Genomic DNA, 24,417 nt, shown 5'->3' with positions numbered 1-24,417 from the left:
AATTCTGCTTGGCTGTTGTAGTGTAACGGCTAAGCAACGCTTAGGCAAGTTGCCAGTTCCAATTTCATCTGAGCCAAGAATTCATTACTTGGCTTCAGGCAAGTCACTCGCTGTCAGACTCAGCCCCCATCTGCAATGTGGGGAGAATTCTGCTGATCTACACTGCAGGGCTGTTGCATAAATTACTATGATAACAGATATGAAGTGAAACAGTAAAAGCACAATATAAATGCCATTATTATTATTATTATTGCTGCCCATGGTGTATAGTGGCGTTTCTTTTGTCCCATTGTTGCCTCTGAGTCAGATGAGGAAGGTTTTTGAAACGTGTTACAAAAACATGTTTCCCAGAGGCAGGCATAGCATGAGTGTGCACATCGCAAGAAGCGATTCCTCTTTCACATCACCTTCAAGTCTCTGGGGAAAAAATACGATTGTCTTTCTCCAGTCAGTGTGTGATGTAGTGGCTAGAGTGTTGGGGAGATCCAGGTTCAACTCTCCACTTAGCCACAATGCTCCCAGGGTGATCCTGGAGTAGTTGCTAGCAAAAAAGTTAAGGGTGTAGACAATAAAACAGGGTTTAATACACTAATAAAAGCAGATTATAAAGAGCACTTATATTAACAGAATCAATAGTGACATCACACAGTTAAAATGCTACAAACAGTGCTGGCATCTTTGTTTACGTGAGCAAAGGCTGCTTCAAGTACTCCTTATGGGCTTCTTCTAAACATTAGGATTCTCTATTTCATGTTGAGGGGAGTGACGTCTATTTATTCCTATTTCAAGGAACTTTCAAGTCAGCCCCCATTCTTTACAAATAGCCCTGAGTACTGATTAGCCTGGGACACTGGCCATTGAGGAAGACTTGGTGTCGAAACGTGTCTGGCCAAGTAAATCAAGTTTGCTGAGCACTTTTCTGTTTGTAGCATTTTAACTGTGTGATGTCACTATTGATTCTGTTGATATAAGTGCACTTTATAATCTGCTTTTATTCGTGTATTAAACCCTGTTTTATTGTCTACACCTTTAACTTTTTTGCTATCAGCTGTATTGTTTTTTGGTTAAAGGTAGCACTTTTTGTTGTGCTATGTCAGCCTAACCTACCTTTAGGGCCTGCTGGGAGAATAAATCGCAAGGCATAGATTTATTGCGTTCTATGTGCCTTGCATAGACTTATGCAAGGCACATAGGTTCAGTGCCTTGCATAAGTCTTTGTCTCTCCCCATGGTTAGTAAGACCAAAAAAAACCCTACAAAATAAATTGTTAAAATGGGGCATAATTTCCCTTAATCCTCATGATTTTTACAGGCCAAAGAGTTAAATTTTACCTAATGCAGAACGTATTTATTTCTTAGAGCAATATACACACAGCCCTGATCAAGCCCCACCTAACAAAAATGCTACGCTCTGTCCATCTTATAGTAAAGACAAAATGGGCAGTAAAAAAGCTGGTTCTCAACTCTGCCCCCTCCTCCACCCATTTTTTTGCACCCACAAAACAATGAATAAGCCAGGGGGAGGGAGATTACAGAAAGCACAGCTTTTCCTAGATAAGCAAGCATCATGCTCTTGCAGACGTGCAAAGAATAAGTGCCATGCAAGGGCAAGCTTGATCATCCATTCACATGCCCACCGCCTGCTCTGTCTAAGACTCTTTAACTGCAAGCATCTGGATACCTCTGAATGATTAGGAAGAACCTTCAACTTCTAGGTTAAAATCAAACGCTTACCACATCAGGGAGTGGGGGGGCAGCACCCACACAAATTATGGAATCGTCATCACAGACAGGAAGCCCGCAATATTTTATTTATTCATAAGAACAGGCAACGGAGCCTACTTAATCTCAACTGCCACTGTATGCTTCAGTGTAAGTACCGTATGTGTGTATAGATGGGTAGGACTCAGGGTCGGTCCTACCATTGGGCAGAGTGAAGTAGCTGCCTCCAGTGGCAGAAGTTCAAGGACAGAGCTGCAGGTGCTACAAAGCCTACCCTGCACCCCTAAAGCTAGCTAGCTGTCCCCAGGTTTGCTCGAGACCCTTATGCTTTTGCCACTGTTGAAGTAAGATTCAAGTACCACTCTGGTCAACTTCTGTATGTGGAATAGAGGCCACCATTTTATTTTTTGCCTCAGACAGCAAACGTCTTTCGGCAGGCCACAGAGCTCCTGCCTCTCCTTGTCTTTCTCCCTTCGTCATGGTAATGTCTGTGTAACTGGACGTCATCACACACCCGCCTCACATCACTGACTGTGGGTGAGGGCAAAGAAACACCTGCAGAAGTGTAAACCAACCGGGATGGGGCACGCTCTCTCAAGCTCACCCCAGGTGAATGTGGAAGTGGCTTCAGCGACTTCTACGAAAATAAGGAAAGGAAAGGAAAGGAACCTCTCATGCAAGCACTTGAGTCATTGCTAACTCCTAGAGTGACGCCTGCTTTCGCTGAGGTTTCCTTGGCAGACTTTGTAGCGGGGTGGTTTGCCATTGCCTTCCCCAGTCGCGGTTACCTTTCCCTCAGCTAACTGGGTACTCATTTTACCGACCTCGGAAGGCTGGAAGGCTGAGTCGACCTGAGCCAGCTGCCTGAGAACCAGCTTCTGCTGGGATCAAACTCAGGCCATGGGGAGAGTTTCGGCTGCAGTAACTGCCGCTTACCACTCTGCGCCACACGAAAATAAGAAGATAGTCATTTTCCTGAGCCTTTCTGAGGATTCAAGAAAATGACTCATGTGGAGAGTAGAAAAGGGGATTTCCGCTGCCCTACCACCAACCTTCTCTATCTCTTTATTCTCTTGACACACTGGGTTAAAGTACACTGGAGCAGAGTGGGCTATGGGATAAGCAGAGGGATAGGATTTTGACTTTACTTTTATATTGTTAATTTTACTTTCCCCTGTGCCTGCTTGGTGCATTCCCTGCCCTTTCTTATTGTTTTATTGTGATTTTATTAGAATGTAAGACTATGCGGCAGGGTCTTACTATTTTATTGTTTTACTATGTACAGCACCATGTACACTGATGGTGCTATATAAATAAATAAATAAATAAATAAATAAATAAATAAAAAAGCCTCTTTTACCCTGAGGGCCAAACTCCATTTCAGAGAAGCTCTTGGGGGGGCACAGTCCAAAATACCAGCAGAGTTGAGCTTAAAGCTCTTATTCACGATCGTATCTCGGCATGTCTTTCAGATATCTCAGCTTGGCTGCTTCATCGTCGCTTGAAGCTTAACATGGCAAAGACTGAATTGCTTGTTTTTCCTCCTAAACCTTCTCCTCATCTCTCATTCTCTCTTACTGTCAATGATGTTACGCTTACTCCGGTCAAGGAAGCTCGTAGCCTTGGCTTTATCTTCGACTCCTCGCTCTCCTTTATTCCTCATATTGAGGCAGTAGCTAAATCTTGTCGATTTTTCCTGTATAATATTGCCAGGATTCGATCATTTTTGTCTGTCTCTTCTGCCAAGACGCTTGTTCATGCACTGGTTATTTCTCGGTTGGACTACTGCAACCTTCTTCTCTCTGGCCTTCCTTCTTCTCACATTAGCCCGTTGGTTTCTGTTCACCACTCTGCCGCAAAGATCATCTTCTTAGCACGCCGCTCCGACCATGTTACTCCGCTTCTGAAATCTCTTCATTGGCTTCCAATTCACTTCAGAATCCAATATAAACTTCTCCTGTTAACCTTCAAAGCTTTTCACGGTCTAGCTCCTTCCTATCTCTCCTCTCTCATCTCACACTATTGCCCCGCTCGTGCTCTTCGCTCCTCTGATGCCATGTTTCTCGCCTGCCCAAGGGCCTCTACTTCCCTTGCTCGGCTTCGTCCATTTTCGTCTGCTGCCCCTTACGCCTGGAACGCTCTTCCAGAACATTTGAGAACTACAAGTTCAACCACAGCTTTTAAAGCTCAACTAAAAACTTTTCTTTTTCCTAAAGCTTTTAAAACTTGATGTTGTGCAGACTTCTACTGTTACTTTCTACTGTTAGTTTTTCCCTACCCTGTGCCTGCTTACCCTTCCCTGTACCTGTTGGCATTCTCTTCCCCTCCTTATTGTTTTACTATGATTTTATTAGATTGTAAGCCTATGCGGCAGAGTCTTGCTATTTACTGTTTTACTCTGTACAGCACCATGTACATTGATGGTGCTATATAAATAAATAATAATAATAATAATAATATTGCCTGTAAACTAAACCTTAGGAAAGACATTTCAACTGTTTACAATGTGGGGGGGGGGGAACCCTGCACAACCCCTGGAAATGATAGCTGGTGTGGGGGGAGAAGGTGGGCCGAGAAGAGGTGCTTGTGGCCTTCTGGGGAATCTGCTGTCGCTGCTTGAAAGGAAGGGGAGAGTATATTTGGGAGTGTTGGGGCTGGCAAGGAAGGCTGGCGGAGGGATGGGCAATTCTTCAGAAAAGGATTTAGAGGTTTTAAGAGTTTGCAAGTGGTTGGGAGTGTGGGCCTTTTCAAACTACTGAAGCCTGGCTCAGGGGATCGCTGTCAGCATCCCTGGGTATCAGACATTACAAGGAAGAGCGGGGAAAGGCACAAAAGTCAGCAACTCCACGGCTCTTGTAAAGTCTAGTCCTGTCGTCATTTATAGCTAACGTCCGACACTCAATGGATATCGACATTCACAAATGAATGGACACAATCCCAGATTCATTTTTGTCCACACCTGGGCATATATACTTCTCCACTGTTCAGACATGAACACTGGCAACAAAGTTTAGTTGACTGTCAACGTTTATGAGCATAGCATGGACCCAAAGCTAGATGCGACAGCAGCTTGCCTGCATGTTCAAAACTGGGGGGGGGGGAATCCAACATTAAGGGCAAAAGAGCATGAGGGGGTGCTAAATACTCCCACCTGCCCAAAGCTTACCTCATTGCAGTCTGTCCACCAATGAGACTTCGCACACATCCCATTCTGACACTAGAAGTACGTACGTAGCAGGCTGATTCTTTTTCTATGTTTTTATTCAAATTTATTCAAGATGCAACAGCTCAAGGTGGGCTAAAGCAAGAGCGGGCAGGAGACAGAGCTCCAGATATTTTAGACTTCAACTCCCAGAAGCCCCTGGCAGCATGGCCAACGCTGCCAGGAATGGTCAGGAATGCTGGGAGTTGAAGTACAAAACATCTGGATTTCTACCTTCTGCTCACCTCTGCTTTAATCTGAAGCACAATGTAGCAAGGGCTAAATTGGGACAACTTTTGTCCAAAACATGCCACCTATCACCAAAATCACTTCCTGCTTCTAAAATAGCACAGAGGATGCAGTTTGAGAGGGAACAGGCTTCTTAGAACCATTTTAAGTGCAGACTTGAAATCACATTGGCCTCTTCCAATGGACTGAAAGGGGCCGTCGCGCACCAGGGTAACACGTGGTTGTGGCATGCATTCACCCATCACTATGAGAGCACACCAGGGTCTTCCTGTTACAAGGCAGTCAGCCAAAACTCAAAACGAAAGAAGACGGGGAACTGCGAGAAAACACAAGCAGGGGGTGGTTTCACACACATGCATGCGCGCGTGTGCACACACGCACAGGAACGCAGCCTCACGTGCCTTGGAGTGCAAAGCATGCAGTCATGCGAAAACAGCCCTTTATATTCCCACAAACCTTTCCGTGTATGTGTGTGTGTATGCACACACACAACAAATACTCACATAGGTATTTGAGCATAAACGTCCATTCCACCACTACATCAAAGCGAGCTAAGCATCCTCTCCGTGCCCTACCGCCCTCCACGTTGTAGGTCCAATCTACTCTCGACCCCCCCACACACACAAGGCACCTCACCGCCCTCCCCCGCTCCCCGCCCCAGTTCGGGTACCTGCTTCCGTGCCTGCAGCCTCCGCCTCCTTAGGGCAGCACAGACAGGAGAGACAAAGTCAGCAAGCACATTACAGGCAGAGGGAGTAGCGGGTGCGGTGGGGAAAAGCCGGAGGCAAAAGCGGAGCCGAGGAGGCACAGAGTTCTCGTACTAGGCAGAGGGCAAGAAAGCGGGGCGAGAAAGAGCTGGGGCAGGAGGGGGTGGGGGTGTGGCGAAGCTCAGGGCAGCAGCCAGTACCTCCAAAAAGGCCTGCAGGTCCCCCTCGAAGAGCTTGTGGTGGTAGCACGAGGGAGGGCGGGAACGGCGGATGCGCTGGGACTGTGGCCTGGAAGCAACGTTTGTGTAGTGTGGGGAGGGAGGAAGGAAAATGTCACAGACTCCCACCACCACCACCCAAGGAGTGGAACTGGACTCCTTCCCAGAGTTCCACTGGGTTCCTCAGCCACAGAACAGGACAGAGGAAGTCTTCGCGGCCCAACTGAGCACAGGAAGAGGGCAGCACATGGAGCAGCCGGCCTCTCCCGCCCCGCACCAGGGGAGCATCCACAATGTTCACAGCCCCTCTATATCTCCTTTTACCTGGCCAGCTCTCGATCCACTGCAGCACCTGAGGGAGCAAGAAAAAGGAAGACAGGGGAATTAACGTTCAGAGTCTCTTTAGCCACATCTACGCGACCAAAGGTTGTACAGGCTTTAGGATGAAGAAAGGAGCACTTAGCTTCAGTAGAGACGCTACGGGCCTGCTGTGAAATGTACTTACTGACATCTACAGCCTTTCCCTCCAGAACAGGCTCGGGGTGAAGCTGCTCCTCTGTTTTTGGTCAGAGACTAGATTCCGCACAGACTGACATAAGAGTGGACGGAGACCTGGATGGGGTTGCACTCTCCCTAAAGGATCGGGTCCGTAGTTTGGGGGTGCTCTTGGATCCAGATCTGCCACTGGAGGCACAGGTGAACTCAGTGGCAAAGAGCACCTTTTATCAGCTTAGGCTGATATACCAACTGCACCCTTATCTGGACAGAGATAGCCTAGCTACAGTTATCCATGCTCTGGTAACCTCTCGTTTGGATTACTGCAATGCATTATATGTGGGGCTGCCTTTGAAAATGGTCCGGAAACTTCAACTAGTACAAAACAGGGCAGCACTGTTACTAACAGGGACTGGCCGACGAGACCACATCACGCCAGTCCTCTTCCAGCTTCATTGGCTGCCAGTCCAGGTCCGGGCCCGATTCAAAGTGCTGGTATTAACATTTAAAGCCCTAAACGGCTTGGGGCCAGACTATCTGAAGGAATGCCTCCTCCCATATGTACCTGCCCGAACCCTAAGGTCATCCTCAGGGGTCCTTCTCCACGAGCCCCTACCAAAGGAAGTGAGGCAGGTGGCTACCAGGAGGAGGGCCTTCTCTGCTGTGGCACCCCGGCTGTGGAATGAGCTCCCTAAGGAGGTTCTCTTGGCACCTACATTATATGCTTTTAGACGCCAGGTGAAGACCTTCTTATTCTCCCAGCATTTTAACAGTCTATAAATAAATTTTAACTTGGTGTTTTAAATTTGTAATTTTGCATTGCTGCTGTTTTTATTTGGTTGAGCTTTTATATTGTATTTTATAGTATGGTTTTATACTGTTGTTTTATACTTTGAATATTTTTAATTTTTGTGAACCGCCCAGAGAGCTCCGGCTATTGGGCAGTATAGAAATGTAATAAATTTTGGATTTATGGGCTTTCTCCGCTGTGGCACCCCAGTTGTGGAACGAGCTCCCCAGAGAGGTCCACCTGGCGCCTACACTGTACTGCTTTCGTCGCCAGCTGAAGACCTTTTTATTTACTCAGTATTTTAACACTTAATTTTAACTTAAATTTAAATTTTACTGTTTTAACTCTGTATTTTAATCTTATATCAACTTTGCTGTGTGGTTTTATCCTGGTTGCGCTTTTTATACTGTATTTCGTAATTGTGTTTTAACCTGTTGGGTGTTTTACTGTGGTTTTAATTTTTGTGAACCGCCCAGAGAGCTTCGGCTATTGAGCGGTATAAAAATGTAATAAATAAATAAATAAATAAGGGCCGCCCAATCAAACCTCCTCTACTTTCTAAGCCGGGCTGCACACAGCACCTATTGGCCAGCCCTTGTTTCAGTCACAAAGTCTTTTCCTCTTGGAACAGTGTTTTAAAAAGTACTGATGGAGGCGGGGAGAAGAACACCAGGGTAGGCAACTTGTGGCCCTCTGGATCGTTTACGAAACAGAAGAGCACTTCCGGAGCATTTTAAGACAGCGGCAGCATTGGAAAGATTCTTTGCAATACATTTGGAGAAAGATAAAGTGGTCCCTGAGGAAGGAAAGTTCTTTCTGAGATGTGTTGGGCATAATAACAGTTTTGTCTGGCACCTGAGAATATTTTCTCTTCTGTTTTGGGACACATAAGCGGCAGCCCCTCTTGCTGTTTCCTCCAGATGTTTCAGCCTACAACTCCCATCAGCCTTAGCCAGCAGAGCCAATGGTGAGGGATCATGGGAGTTGCAGGCGAAAACTGCTGGAGGACACCAAGTTACCTATCCCTGAGCTAACAGGAAGAGGCAACCAGGATTCAATAGATTAGCTGTGCATGTGTCTTTACAGGTGTGGAGGTGAGGGGAACAGAATTCACTTCTCAGTTTAGAAAACCTTCACAGGGACACCGATCTTCTCCCAAAAACTGGCATAACTGCCATTCCTTTTCCCACAGGGAGCCCTAGGGCCTAATCTACACCAAGCAGGATTTTGCACTATGAAAGCGGTATGAAAGCGGTTTATAAAAGGCAGGAGCCACACTACTGCTTTATAGAGGTATTGAAGTGCACTGACAACTGTTGGGGCCCATTGACGCATACCATATGCCGCTTTCATACCGCTATATCCTGCTTGGTGTGGCTCCTGCCTGTTATATACCGCTTTCATACCGCTGTGTCCTGCTTGGCATGGCTCCTGCCTTTTATATACCACTTTCATAGTGCAATATACTGCTTGATGTAAATTAGGCCTAGGATCAATAGTGCTTTGAAGAGAGGCGATGAGGGTAGAGGTGTCTGAACAGAGTACCTCACCCAACTACAATTTGCAGGATTCTTTGGGAGATGACATGCAGTTAAACAGGCATAAAAATTGAGATATTATCTTGTACTTCTCAAAACACTCCAAATTCCAATGCCGCATCCAAGCAAAGAACAGACAACTCAACTGATCATTTATCCTTTCAAATCCTTACCCTTCTCTATCGCCTCCTTCATCTGGTCATGCTTCGCTTGCAGTTTGGTTTGAATGCTTCGTCCGGAGAGATATTCTTTGAATTTCTGCACGAGAGATGCCAAGACATCCATGATTAGAGAAAGCCTCTAGGGGAGGATGCTGTTAGGATTCGTTAATGTGGCAAAAAAGAAAAGAGGGATGTGGGGCATGACACTGTATGTTTCTCCACGAGATAAAGGAAAAATAGCCCCTTCCATATTGAACTCCACCTCCCCTTGCTATCTGTCTCTCACACAGCACTTCTGTTACTACTTCAACATGGCTGCTGGTCTCTCTTTCACACTCTCTACAGCCACAGGAACAACCCAGGCTGAGATATCCAAGAAGGGCTGAGATTACAGCTCTGCCTATGTGGAGTTAAAAAGCTTCATCCGACGAGCGGCTCCCGTCATTTCTTCTGTCACCGCTGCAACATCACTTCCTGAAAACAGGGAGTATTAGAACCATAGAGTCAGGTAGGGGAGAGCTCCAACCGGACTTGTACCGGTTCTTTTTGCTGCGTGTCTTCCGCCAGAAGGGGCGCAAGACACGCGAGAGGGGGACGACGTCATGTCAGTATTTCGTGAGTGCCCAATAACGAGCGTGCATTAAAACGGTCATCGGATGAAGCTACTAGAACAGCCTTTCTGAAAGCTTTTCTAGATGAGCCTGTATAGCCCGCTGTTTCCACTTTTCTACTTCTGGTATCGTTGCAGAATTAAGATCAGAGCTTTACATGAATTATTTTCCTTTCTTGCCTTTCCACTACATGACCTTTATGTAGCACTGTGAAATAATGCAACTACAGTAATGGGAACAAGCACTTTGTTTCACTTTCACAAAAATTACTGGATTTCCCCCGCTCCAAACTACCCCATGAAATCGCTTTTGAAAAACAGAAGTGGAACTTGACCAAAAGCCCTTCCACACGCCGTACTGAAGGCGCATGCATGCGCCCCAAGTACGACCCCAAAACGATAGTGTGCAATACAGCCAGAAGAGACGGAGGAGGAGGCGGCTGGGGAATCTGGGCGCGTCCTTGCCGCCACCGCCACCCCCGCCGGCCTCCTGCTGCCGGGGTAAGAGCGACCCGGGTCGGAGAGCTCAGCGGAGGCAGAAGCCGAGCTCTCCGACCTGGGTGGCTCTTAGCCCGGCAGCAGGAGGCTGGCGGGGAGGCAGCGGCGGCGGAGGCAAGGACGCGCCCAGATTCCCCAGCCGCTGCCACTGCCTCCCCACTGGCCTCCTGATGCCGGGGTAAGAGCGACCCGGGTCGGAGAGCTCAGCAGAGGCGGAAGCCGAGCTCTCTGACCTGGGTCGCTCTTACCCCGGCAGCAGGAGGCCGGCGGGGAGGCGGCAGCGGTGGCGGCAAGGACGCGCCCGGATTCCCCAGCCGCCGCCTCCTCCATCTCTTCTGGCTCTAGAACACACTATCGTTTTGGGGTCGTACTTGGGGCGCATGCATGCGCCTTCAGTACGGCGTGTGGAAGGGCCCCATGACAACATCATCTAAACAACTTGTAAGCAACCCTGCCAGAAGGCATGAAGTGGCATAATTTGCCAGAAGGCAACGTCTGGAGCAGGGCTGGCCGAAAACATTTTGCTGCCTCAGGCAACAAGTAAGATGGCACCTCCTCTCCACACCATGTACAAACCCAGCTGAACTGGGCGTTGAATCTTACTTCATCACTGGCAATGGGATGGTGTCCTCCACCACACCTGAGGCAGTAGGCTAGTAGAGGAGGAACAGCCGGGAGGCTGTCAGTGATGCCACTGTCAGTGTTGCCACCCAGCATCTACTGCCTGAGGCAATCGCCTCACTCTACCTATGGTAGGACCGGCCCTGGCAAACGTCTTTCAGCTGGAAGGCCAGATTTCATTTCAGAGACGCTCTCGAGGGGTGCATTCCAGCAGCGGATGAAGTTGAATGCAAAATGGATGGGACCCCCCCCCCCAAAAAAACAAATCCTAGTATATTTTAGTGTAAACCTCTTACTGTCGTGAACTAGGCCTGAGGAGAGGCATTCCAACCTTTTAGAATGGGGAAAGAACTGCACAAAAGCCAGGAAACCACCAATAATCAGTGGTTGAGGGAAAGATACATGGCCCTCTGCAGAATCCCTGACGGCCAGATTTGGCTAGAGATTCTGCATTCTTCATATGAAGGCCCAATTAAAAGCAGTGGAGGCAGAGTTCTTCAGTGCAAGATCCATTGAAATGAATGGGATGAGCACAAGAGCAGAGCGGGAGAATGTCATGGCAGATTGTGCCCCATGTTAATTAGATGAGGGTGCTGTTTGGATTTTCCATTTCAAATACCAAACTGCTTTAGGCCAGAACAGTTCTTCCTTTTCCTCCTTCTGTGCCACAGAACGCCTTCGTGGATGACACCCTATATGAATGGGGGTGAGGGTGGGCGTCATTGGGGGTTTCTGCCTCAAATGAAAATATTTTGAGCAGGCTCAGCACACAACAGATGGATACTGTTGTTTTTATACGGTTTTTTATGTTTTTGATGGTTTTTAAATTTTGTATACTTTTAATGTTTGCTATTTTTAATTGTTGTAAACTGCCCAGAGAGCTTCGGCTGTGGGGCGGTATATAAATGTAATAAAATAAATAAATAAATAAATAAATAAACAAACAAACAAACAGAGTTGAGTAAATTTATGAGGGATACATGGCAACCCCTATTCTTGTGTCTGCATCAGAGTTCATTAAGAAAACCTTTCCTTCCCTCGCTAAATACTGAAGACCATTTTAAAAACAGTTTCCTTGGGGGAATCAGGAATTGCCACAAATAAGACAAGTTCAGGGTATCGTGAAGCTGAGCTCACTCCAAGTAATTATTTACCACCACCCAAAAAAAATTTTTTTGTACATCTTCAGGGTCTCATCTGGCCGACCAGAGTTGGGGTTGAGAAGGAATCTGCCCCATGTCAAACCGAGGGTGTGGTGTGTTTTTTTTGGTTTTTTTTTTTTGGCTGTTCCTTTATTTAGGCTGTGGTTTAGCTCCCTTCTTTAGCCATCTGGAATGGTCTGTTTTACAGGGCTCCTTTTCGTCATGGCAACACTGCGGCCTGGATTGCATAAGTGGCCGAGGAGCAGATAGGCCTGTGTTTGGTCAAGGGGGAATTCAGAGTTAGGACGACATCTATCGAGAGCTCTTTGAACTTTACTGTTGTAAGAAATAGGACCATACCATGATGTAAAAGCTTTCCGTCTCCTGCTGGTTGGCCCGGCGCTTTGCCAACGCCTGCTTCCCACCTGCATCAGAGCCCGTAGACTTGAGCGACTCAGTGGACTGGCAGCCCTGAAAGGCATCAAGTGCCTCTGGCTCCTCTGCTGACAACAACTCTTTCAGGCTTTGCATGGTGGCCTTCAGAGTCTTGTGCACCTGTGGAAGGAAGCAGAAAAGTACGTCTACACCAAGAGGCCTCTTCATGCGAAGAGACCTAGCTAGAGGTTGACTCCTTAGAAAAAGACCAAGGAGCCACAAGGAGAAAATGCAGGGCTTGCCTTGCAACGCAAACACAGGGCTGGGAGGGTCATTTGAGGGGCAAAATCAGTGGGTGGGAGGAGGGTGCTTAAGCCTTTCGCTGCCCAGTAATTCTCTCCAGCAACCAGCCCGATTCAAAGTGCTGGTACTAACATTCAAAGCCCTAAACGGCTTGGGGCCAGGTTATTTGAAGGAATGCCTCCTCCCATATGTGCCTGCCCGGACCTTAAGATCATCCACAGGGGTCCTCCTCTGTGAGCCCCTGCCAAAGGAAGTTAGGCAGGTGGCTACTAGGAGGAGGGCCTTCTCCGCTGTGGCACCCCGGCTGTGGAATGAGCTCCCCAGAGAGGTCTGCCTAGCGCCTACACTGTACTCCTTTCGTCGCCAGCTGAAGACCTTTTTATTTTCTCAGTATTTTAACACCTAATTTTAACTTACACTTAAATTTTACTGTTTTAATCCTGTATTTAATCTTATATCAATTTCTGCTGCGTGGTTTTATCCCGGTTGTGCTTTTTTTACTGTGTTTTGTATTTGTGTTTTTAGATTGTTGGTTGTTTTATTATGTTCTTCATGGTTTTAATTTTTGTGAACTGCCCAGAGAGCTTAGGCTATTGGGCGGTATAAAGATGTAATAATTAAGTAAATACATTTTAAAGGATTTTTTTTGTACAATCAGGTCCAAAACGATAGTGAGTCTAAGGGCCTCCTCTCTGCCCTGTTTATCGCTGCCTTGAATACATTTCTATTCCGTCCAAAAGCCAACATATAAAAATACAATATTGTAACATAATATGAAAAACACACATTTGCCCCAATAATGTCTAGTTTGGCCTTAAATGGCATGCAGTTATAAAAACACATCACAGTCTAGTACTGACTCCCTGCTCCACATGATACCCTCCAGATGGAAATTATGGGCGTTGCAGTCCAACACATCTGGAGGGCACTAGGTTGATGGAAGGCTGCACTTGTGAGGCTAAGCGATGGAGCTCAGGTGGTTTAATACAGGCGAAAGGGTGGGCTTATGCAAGTAGGCACAGGCTCAAGCCTCAGCAGCTCCCATGGAGAGAGGTGGATCCCTGCCAATGGGATGTAAACAAGGTTTATTCACTTGACCCCCCCATCTTGCTCCTTCTCCAAAAGTTCGTCTCAAATAATTACACAGAGAACTCAAGAAAAAACCCAAAGAAGTTGAATTTCTCCAAGTTACTAAACTTCTGAAACAACTGCTCTTGTAATGGTTACGCATGCTATTCATTTAGCTGTATTTTTAATCTACCCAATAACAAATGCTCTCCTTGCTTGGAGGGGCGGGGTTTGAACCTGCTAGCCGCTTTTCTTCTTTTCCTGGTCCTTCCCCTAGCCTCTCTGCAGCCACAGAGCAATAATTGACTACTGAGAACAAAGCCTGCTCCTCCAATGAAACGCTGCAGTCTCCAGTGAGGGGGCAGATCGGCCCCCCCCCCATCCCAAAGGTGTCTGTCAGTGCACTCTTGCGCCTTTACATTCTCCCGCACAAGTGAATAATTATTCACTCCTATGGGGAAAAATGAAGCGCTGCACATTCAAGCGAGGCCAAAAGCATGAAGGGCCGCTGAGCCTCAACCACTTAGCCAAAGGGACACGAGCTCTGGAGCTTTGCTTTCCATGCTATCCCCCCCACACACACACTTGCTTAGGGCCTCACTCTCAGATGAACTCCCTGACCAGAAAGGCATTTCCTTGGCCTAATCCTCTGGAGGGGTAGCCATCCTGTGTCTGGTTCAAAACAGGGAAAGGGAAATGATTTCTGACCATGTGAAGGTCGGGAAAAGGTATAGTTCAAATTTTACTCAACTATAATTTACTTTAATATCACATAAGAGTATGGCACCACGTTTTTAAATACACGCTTACATGCTCACCCAGACTTAATTTGAACCAGGGCTCAGCCCTGTGGCTTGTTTCTAATGCTTTTGAACATGTAGAGAGTGTTTCCTGCTCATAACTGTGAACCGCCCAGGGAGCTTTGGCTATTGGGAGGTATAAAAAAAGCAATAAATAAAAATAAATAACTGAATAACTCCTGCGCATCTGAGACCCTGGGGCCACTGAGGTGGTAAACCAGTGAAGGCTGGTGGCTCCAATGTCAATGAGACAGTGTATTTGCTCCGGGTTTCAGTGCGGATAAGTCAGAAAACTAAGGAGCATTATTATTATTATTATTATTATTATTATTATTATTATTATTATTATTTCTATACTAACCAATAAACCAAAGCTCTCTGGGCGGTTTACAATAGTTCATCAGATAACTTTAGAGTTCTGACTGTTTCTGACTGAAACCCAGAGTGGATTCACCGCCCCACTGACACCGGAACCATCAACCTCTACTGCGGTAAACCTGCGTCTGGCCTGTACTACTTTGGACTGCAGTGGCAGAAGTGACTTCATATGATGGGATGTTTTTTCCTTACTAAAAAAATTCCCTTCACCTAGAAAATTAGCATGTCAGGGAGAAAGCAAGGCTTAAATCCTTCTTTAGGTCCCTATGTGGCGGCTTCTGGGTGGGTGGGGGTTCATTATAGAGGAGCATTCAGTCGTACAAACCTCTAGCCATAGTCCGCGGTGATACAAGCCAGACACAGCGAGAATGAGGCCTACGTCTTGTGCGATCTGAATCCTAGCTCTCACCACCAGTAACCCTGGCTAAAGTTTGAACATGTCTGGGCTTCAGGATGTCGGAGGAAAGGCTTTGCTCGGTTCTCTGCCGACGGCACTCACCTCATCCGTCTCCAGGGTGATGGCATTGAGGCGTGACTGGATATGCTGGAATCGGGAGACCAGTTCGTTTCTCAGGGGACCCTCAGCCCGGACCTCGGACACCTGAAAACGGAAGGACGGGATTCAGGGCAAACCTGAGAGGGAAGGAAAACGTTTTATAGGGAGCCAAGGAGAAGCAGCCCCTCACCTCGTCGCCCTCATGAGGCTGGTAGTCGAAGCACAAAGGAGGGCAGTAAGCTGAAGGGTTGGCCTCCATCAACCTGGACTTATCCCCCTGCGGGTCCAGGGCATCCACAGCTCCTTCAATGGTGCACAGTCCCTGCTGCCATGACGCTTGGGCCCGAGACTCTGCTGCTAGGTAAGTCCTCAGCACCTTGCCCAAGGAAAGGTGGAAGCCGAGGTCGAAACACTGGGAACCATGAGAGAGGAGAGACACCTTGAGTTATCAAGCCATACCCCACGCACCCCCCTCTGCTATCCCACTAAGTTGGTGAACTTCAGTTCTGACAGAGGTTCCTTTGCTTTTTATAGCTGCTGTAAGACAAAGAAAACGATGGCATTCAAGAGGCCCAGCTTTACCTGTCACTGCAGCTCAGGATGAAGCAAAGCTGCACTTGTTGGATTTCTACCTGCTATGGGGCTGCTTAAGGCACAATAGGCTCTGTCAGAAACTGAATCTATCTGCCACAAAAACACAAATCACTATGAGACTGGTAACACAATGCAAACAGAGCCAGGTCCATTCATGCAGACTGATCAGCAGGAGGGCAGGGGAGGGGAGCGTTGCAAAGATCTGGAATCTTTGCAGCCCAGGTTTTCTTCTTCTCGTGGTTAGGTTAGAAATCTTAAAGCGCTAAACTAAAAGGATAGAATAACAACAAAAGGAAAAGAGGGGAAACCCCTCATCCCACCCACAGTTTATTTTTTCCAACCCACTAGCAGAAACTGCCCCAAGTGTTTTCATAAGGTTTTTTTCCCCTTCTGCAATCATGAGGACTAGGAAAGCTGCTGTTTTTAAATGAGGGAATGCTTCCTGTTGAGGTCACATTCCGCCTACTACAGGCATGGCCTTTTCTAAAACCTCCACCAAAGTATTAAAGGGAAGGCATATGGAAGGAACTGACACCTCTGAGCCTTTATGCGTATCTCTTTAATTTGGGTGACTCTATGAAAAGGAGGACAGGGCTCCTGTATCTTTAACAGTTGCATAGAAAAGGGAATTTCAGCAGCTGTCATTTGCATATATGGAGAACCTGGTGAAATTCCCTCTATATCACAACAGTTAAAGGTGCAGGAGCTATAGTAGAGTGCCCAGATTTAAAAGAGGGCAGGGCAGGGCAGGGCACCTGCAGCTTTAACTGGTGTGATGAAGAGGAAATTTCACCAGGTTCCCCATATAGACAAATGACACCTGCTGAAATTCCCTTTTCAATAGAATTGTTAAAGATACAGGAGCCCTGTCCTTTTCATATGGTCACCCTACTTTAATAGGCTTGAACTAATTAAACAACCTCTCTCTCTCTCTCTCTCTCTCTTTCGATAGGGAATCTGGGAACAGTAGTCCCATGTATGGAGCTAGGGAGCCCTAACAGAAGTCTCAACATTCTCATCAAACTACAATCCCCAGGACTCTTTGGAGAAGCCATAATAGCTCAATTGGTAAAAAGCAAAACAAAAAACAAACAGTGCACATTTGTCATGCAGACATACCCTTAGACACAACTGAAAGAGTGAAACATTGCCAGAGACATAGAGCCACTGAATATGGGGCACTTATTTAGTGCTGTCTCCCCCTTATCTCGCTCACACAGGGTCAGGGGGACTCACATCTAGCAGGTCAGCCACATCGCGCACGTAATAGTTGCTGATGGCAGCGTTGGCGGCATGCAGGCTCAACAGGTAGTCATTTCGGGCCTTGGCGCACTTCAGCTTGTTCTCCAGGAACTTAGACTGTCTCTGCAAGCATTGGGGAATCGTTAGGTTCGGACTACAGCCAGCCCTTTCCCTCCTCCTCCTTCTCCCCTCCGGCTTCCCCGTTAAGATTCTTAGCGGTTTTATGGTCTTCTTTTCTGACAAACGATGGAAGCAATTTCCCTCCCAGGGCCTGTCATGATGATGGCACATTGGCACCACGAGCCCCCAAAACCCCGTGGTTTCACTCCTGTGGGGTTTCACTGCGTTATCTCCATGCCAAAGAGCGATCGCGGGTTTATATGGATCATTAAGGGAGCAGGAGCCTCCCTGGCTTTCCCCCTGCTTACCTCACAGGGCTTTCCACTCATATTGAAGCCAAGGGAATGGAGAACTTTGCCCCAGCAAAAGGGAGTCTGCTCTCCCCATGGCGGTGGCAGCACAGGGGCACCCCAGCGGCCATCACCAGCCCGGCCTGGCCCCCCTACCTGGGCGGATGGCGACCATTCAGGGGTCACCATCTGCCCGGCTACGACTCCACCTCACACCGGAGCAGAGGAAGACAGTGGATGCGCCAACCTCGCCTCACTCCAGAGAAAAAAGTCAGGGCATCTTTACCTCAGAGCTTCAGGGGAAAGCCCCGGGGTGGCTGCGCAGTGTCGTATGAGCAACACAGTGACACCGCGGAGCTTTCCCCACGTAGAGACAGCCCCCAAGTGTTACCTGCTTGCTAGCCTCCTTCCTGCAATGGTAGTGTGACAGACTGTGGAGCTAGGCAGGAAGCAGCCTTGCCCCCATTCTGTTTGTGTGTGCAGACAGCGTTCGCCGTCTCCCCTTCCAATAAACCCCTTCAATAATGTCCTTCTCCTCCCAACATCCAGTTATTCCATAATCACCCTCAATAACCAACAGCTAGCCACAATAGCCACCTGGTTTCTCTGTGCAAATTGCTTTGAAAGAAGAGTGCTACAGACGGCGGCAAGCTTCAATCAGTAGATCAATCAATTTTAATTAGTGTGTCTGATAGTCAAGGGTCCATTTGCTTATTTGTAAGGCTTATTTTAGATCTGGGGTGTGCTAATGTAAAAGGGAATGAAAAAGAAAACATTAAAGATGGTCTTCCCTCCTACCAATGAATGCTATTTTATAAAAATTAAATTTAAATTTATCTCCCACTTCTTTTACCAGAAAGGAATCTTTATTAATGCTTTGATGATGGGCATAAATATTTTAAGCCCTAAACTGTTTGGGGGCAGGTATTTAATCCGAAATGCAAGTAACCTAACAAGCTTAAATGAAAGTTTCTGAGTATACTAAAGATAAAGATTTGCCCCATCCTTCACATATTTGGCAATCCTATGCGCACACAACTGATATTACTGTTCCTTTTAAGATACCTGGCTATTAGATAATTTTCTCATTAAAAAAAAGCATTTGGGGGGACGGTTATGGTCAGTCTGCACCAGGGGCAGTTTTTGAATCAGAACCAATTGCAGTTAAATTGATGTCCCAAACTACACCTTACCATTAGTAGAACAATTTAACATGGCTGTACTAAGTATGATGGTGACCTTGGAAGACATTAGTGGAGGAAGTATGAGAAACTCATGGCCCAGGCCCATAACTGCACAAGGAACAACAGAACTTCCTAATGTCTGGGCTATTAGTGCAAATTGATGGGTGCTTTGATATTGGGCTGTAGGGAAGACCAAAAATGAATCACCAACAATATATACAGGAAATCACAAGAAAGCTGAGGTGTGCTTATGACAAAGAAGATGAAGAGACAGTGAAGAAGCTAGTATGGTGTAGCTGTTAGAGTGTTGGACTGGGACACAGGAAATCCAGGTTCTACTTCCCACTGATTCGCTCCCCACTGATTCGCTGATGGAGCGAAGTTGGGCCAGTCACTGATTTTCAACCTAGCCTATGTCACAGGGTTGTTGTGAGGATAAAATGGAGGTGGAGGAGGATCATGTATGCTGCCCACGGCTCCTTGGAGGTAAAGGCAGGATATAAGTGTAACAAACAAATTAAACATTTAATTATTATTAATTTTAAAAAATGAAATAAAAATCAGAGTACTAACAAGAGAAAACAGGATGCCAAAGTCAGGCATTCACATATATCTGATGGCAATCGTGCCTTAAAAGGCAGAAATCTTAACCTGAGAGGGAAACATAAATTAGAAGATGGGGATCCCAGATACATGTGGCAATCAGGAAACTACAAGATGAGCAACCAGTTCTGATGTAAGAAGATATAACGAGATAAGTTCACAATGCAGTATCTTAAGGCCATATACTTCCTTCTTTGTTACTGAAGAGGGAAACTCCCCGAAACATATTAATATGGAAAGTGATCAGTACAAGGTTAGCCTGTTAAGGTCAAGGAAAACAGCCCTTTTTAAGTCAGAAAGAAAAGGATTCAACCAAGAAAATGCCATAGAGAAAATGCCACATACCATTAGGCTCCTGTTTCAGTTTACAAAAGAGCATGGCAGCCAAAGGCTACTGGATTGTTTTAATGGACAGATTAGATACCCTGGTATCCAGCGAATAAAGTTTGCAAGACTCCAGGTGAATCTCAAGCTAGAAAAGATTATGGCGGATCAAATGACACACAACAGACAATATTGGTGCAAGATGTTCAAGCTGAGAGATTGTCTCCAAGGCCACAAAACAAAGAAGGATTCCAAGAAAATTTCAGGACTTCAGTCTAACTTCTTCCATACCACAGGTATCTTGGGCGTAAGGGAAACTCCAGCAACCTCAGTACGCCAGCAACAATAAGGATTTGATGTTCCACTGTCAGAGAATGATTCACAGATTAGGAGTGTTGCAATGACCATGCTTATTAGGGGGAAATGTATCCCGTGTTATTCCTTTACAATCACAGGTATCAGTTAATTTTCTTACATAAAAGAATCTTGGGGGATGGCCCTGGTCAGCCTGCACCAAGGAGATCACGGAGCACGTGCTGTGTTTAAACTACTTCTGTTATTACCAAGGGCAGGGAGCAAACTCTTAAAATCAGCCAGCCAGCCAGCCAGAAGGGACAGGAAGTGGTTTGTGGGCTGGAGCTAACTGGTGAAATTATGACTCATAAGCAGGAGTCCACAGGTTTGAGGCTGGTCTCGGTGGCCAACCAAAACTCTGTGGATCTTATCCCTCAGCCCCCAAGGGCTGGGTCCTCTTCCTGACCTCCTGCTGTGCCTGTGAAATGGAGCACGAGATTAGGCGCTCGGAACCGGAGAGGAAAGCTACATCTTGCTTTGACTGCCCATCTAAGGCACGACGGGCACCTTGAAACTGCAGAGCCAAGCTGATACGCCATTACTATTCTCTACTGCTCTGGCTGGGACCTGTTGTTCTCATAATGCTATCCCAAGGTGCCGCGAGCCCCTCAGAAGTGGGGTGCCCAAAAAAGCGCTCCTGGATTCCTGCCTACCATTAGAGCCTCAGCTATCGAGTGGTAAAGAAATGTAATAAATAAACACTCGGCAGAGTGAGGCGATCCAGCTCTCTGGAGTGGCAGCAAGGTGTTGGAGGAAAAACCTGTGTGCCCTGCTGACTGCTCCTAAGAATGTCTGCTGCCTTCAGGTGCAGTGGAGGATGCTGTCCCATTGTCAGGTTCACCTGTCAGGCGAGTTGGCTTTCATGCATGGAATGGGAGAGGCCGCCATCTTGTTCTTTGCTTCAGGCAGCAAAATGTCTTAGGGTGGCTGAGGGCAGGGAGTAGCCCCACCGTGGATGCGCCACTGATGCACTGCAAAACTATGGGGAGGATTTCCCCCTCTCCAAGGTTGGGAGGAAGCTTAGGGGTCAGACAGCAGTGCCGCACTCACCAGGGTTAGTAAAATTGAAGCGCTTCACGAATTAGTTTATAGGTCCACTAGCTGATATACCCGGTGTTGCTTGGGCCCCCTAAGATATATGTCATCTAGGCCTGTGAGTTAACTTTTAAATGAATTAAATTTGTTTCTTTTTTCTCTCTCTCACCCCCGATGCATTCCAGCTCTCCATGGACCATGGCATGCTCGACCATCTTCTGCTTGGGACTCTTGGTGGACGGCTGGGTCGAAGGCCTGTGCCTGCCTCGGCCCGCACTTCTCGCCGACCAAGTGTTCCAGCAGAAGGCCTGGGCACTTCCCCCCCGCCCCCGCCTCATCAGGCCTACTTGGGCCTGAGGAAGAAACTGCTATAATTTTCCTTGTCCCCGCAGAAAACGAAAACAACCCCCCCTCAACATGCTTTTTACCGCAGTGCCCAACTTGCCCAGTAAGACTCCTGCCGCTGAGGCTCATGGGAAGTGAAGTCCGGCCAAGCTGGTCCATGTGGCACTGCACAAGCTGTGCCCGTAGGGAGGCCGTGAGGGAGCAGGCTGGCTGGCTGACTGTTAGCTCAGCTGTTATCATTGGCAACGGGCCTAGAGCTGCACCCTCCTGCCCTCTCGTTCCTGATGGTGCCTAAGCCCAGGATGGTGAGCCACTTCTAGATGATGGCCACCAAAGCCCGATAAGTCTTCCCTCCTGCCCAAGGCATGCTGGGAGTTGCAGGTGCCCGCATCCTCTGAGAAATGTTTCCCTCCTCTTGTTGCCAATGCTGCTCTTCGATAGCGCATTGAGGAGTAGCATTGCAAAAGAGGCTGTCAGTAGACTGCCCACCAAGTGCTCTGTCAGGAGCATGTACTAAAGGATCAGGGCTGGCCCATGTACTTCCCCCCTTCATCAGGCTTGTTTCTGGGCATGCACAGAGTGCCTCCCCTATCTCCCTCCCTCCTTCTTAAGGCTACACATGCACTTCCTCCAGATTCTGAGAAAACAGCAATATCAGGACTGCTAAAGGCTGCTAAACGCATCATGCCTTTGAGCATGTTCAGAGTTTGGTCTCTCAAAGTTATGCTGTTGTAACTAGTTACGATTTTTAATCTACATATGGCAGGCGGGAAGAGGCACCGCAAATGGACGCAGCCCATTTATGTGGGTTGTTTCCTTTTATGTGGAATTGGGTTGACTGCTTGATACTGACCTTAGGAGTCACAATGGCCACCAAAGGCTAGTAAGTCTGGCCTCCCACCCAAGGCATGCTGGGAGTTCTACCCAAGGCATGCTGGGAGTTGTAGGTATAAACCTAGGCTTTTTATTAAATTCTTAAAAAAATAATTAAACCCCCAAAATTCACGTTTTTAGATTTTTCTGGTACATTGTACAGCCAGATCTATTACCTTGTCAAATTTCAAGTTTCTAACTCATCTGGAAGTGGGTAAACATTTCTGGACATACATCTATCTCACACACATACGTTCAGCTTTAATAAGTAGTGATGTAGATATGCCAGAAATCCAGGATTAGTAAGAGGAGCTACACCGAGTGCTAAGCAGGAAGGAGAGGGTGTGCCAGGGTTTTGCTCTGGACTTTTAGTTGTCTTGGGTATCCCTTTGGGTGGGATTGCCTTGCACCTTCTCTAGGATGGTACAGAAGAAGCAATACGTTTTAAAGGCTGCTAAACTCATCATAGCAACACACTGTAGTTGGAATTACTTAAATTTTACTATTATGATGAAGTATACCATATCTGAGATCTCTAAATTTCTTGGAGCAACTTCATAGTATCGCTGTTATCAAAGGCTAGCACAGGGATACTTTAAGCCACAAGAATAAGATGCTCTCATCTCATTGACTTGAACTTCGCCTGTTTCTCCAGATGGGAGAGCAAGCTAATGGATCTCAAAAAGCAAATACTTCATTTTAAAAATGGCATTTTCTTCTAATAATGAGTGCTAATTTTTGTTCGTTGTATTTAGTGTTCTCATACATTTCCCTCAATACTTCTAAAAGGCAGCTATAGAGACTTTGATAACATGTGTACATTAAATCCAATGCATTTAATAGGTAGACAATCAAGTGGAATTGTTTAATCAATTGACAGCCCTAAATTCAATCCCATGTATGTTTATCAGACGTAACCTTCACTATGCCCAGTGGCACTTATTTCTAGATAAAACTGTACAGTATGGCAGCTGTAAATATTGATAGCTAACTATCACCCCTAGAACCTTCTAGTATCTTTTTAGAAAGCATCACACTCTCCAGGAAGAGCTCCCAACTCAGTTAGGCTCCCCCGGCCTGCCCCTCACGTTTTCGTCTCCCCACCTTTTCCAGCAGCCGCTCAACCTTTCGGAGGGACGTGCGACGGGACATCTTGTCAAGCCCAGCGCCCCCGGGGGACCCCCCAGGATCAGGGTGCCTCCCTCCACTGCGCTTCTCCTCTTGCCGCTCAGCTTCACGCAGCTTCGCCTCAGCATTCAAGCAGTCAATGCGGTACGTCTGATATGTCTTCATAGCCTGTGTAGAGACAGTGCGTGCATCAAAAGCAGAACAACCCACACCTGGTGGGGGTTCAGCTAGAATCCTCCAGAAACGAGAGCCCAAAACCTTCCCACCCAATCATGCAAATCAAGCTTCCAATTGCACTGAGCCACTGTGCAACCACAGGAGGCACACAGCTAGATTTTTTTGGGAGGCAATGCAAAGGGAAAGGGGGGAGGTGTGGATCAGATGTCAATTGAAAATCCTAAATGCAAGTAGCCCAACAAATTTAAATGGGAGTTATTCAATTTATTTAAATCTATATAATAAATTAAAATGCCCCGTATCCAGCGATTCGTGTAACCCACGTCCATTTCAACCAATCACGTGGTCTGTCTCCCCATCTCTGCCGACCTCAATGAAAGCCAACGCAACTTCTCCCCCAAGGTGGCCACCACGTCTCGCCCCAGGTTAAAGATGCCCCCGTGGAAGAGCTGCGCTGTTCATGGGAAGGGTCTCGAGCTCAGCGAGAGACTCCATCCTTTATTTATTTCATCTCCATCATTATTATTTATTTCTATATTTGTACACCGCTCCACATCCAAGATTTCGGAGCGGTGAACAGCTCCGAGGTTCAATCCCTGGCATCCACAGTTAAAAGAATCTCAGGTAGTAGGAGTGTTGGGAAAGGCCTCCGCCTGAGGACAAGGCAGCTTCGGCTGTTCATCACTCTCACGACATCACGAACTACACAAACAACAGTTGCCTTGTGCAACCACAGCAGGCAGTATCCCATGCGACACCACTGCTAAAGTAAATCA

The 24,417-nt window shown here is 47.0% G+C and overlaps 1 protein-coding gene across 2 annotated transcripts in view; it reads right to left on the bottom strand.

Moving 5' to 3' along the window:
* Positions 1-24,417, bottom strand: part of ARHGAP4 (Rho GTPase activating protein 4) — a 62,229-nt gene that overhangs the window by 16,014 nt on the left and 21,798 nt on the right. The window contains exons 5-12 of one of the 2 annotated variants that reach the window (XM_063119345.1): positions 23,441-23,632; positions 17,203-17,331; positions 15,563-15,784; positions 15,376-15,477; positions 12,313-12,507; positions 9,094-9,178; positions 6,422-6,449; positions 6,080-6,167 (exon numbers count right to left, since the gene is read on the bottom strand). In XM_063119345.1, the coding sequence (XP_062975415.1) occupies positions 6,080-6,167; positions 6,422-6,449; positions 9,094-9,178; positions 12,313-12,507; positions 15,376-15,477; positions 15,563-15,784; positions 17,203-17,331; positions 23,441-23,632 (1,041 nt within the window). Of the gene's footprint in view, positions 1-5,842; positions 5,871-6,079; positions 6,168-6,421; positions 6,450-9,093; positions 9,179-12,312; positions 12,508-15,375; positions 15,478-15,562; positions 15,785-17,202; positions 17,332-23,440; positions 23,633-24,417 lie in introns of both variants that reach the window. The other variant, XM_063119346.1, reaches the window with a different exon arrangement.

Source organism: Elgaria multicarinata, chromosome 3 (assembly GCF_023053635.1).
Source record: "Elgaria multicarinata webbii isolate HBS135686 ecotype San Diego chromosome 3, rElgMul1.1.pri, whole genome shotgun sequence".
Taxonomy (NCBI): Eukaryota; Metazoa; Chordata; class Lepidosauria; order Squamata; family Anguidae; genus Elgaria; species Elgaria multicarinata.
The sequence above is the reverse complement of the archived record's forward strand: the minus strand, read 5'-3'. Positions and strand labels throughout refer to the sequence as shown.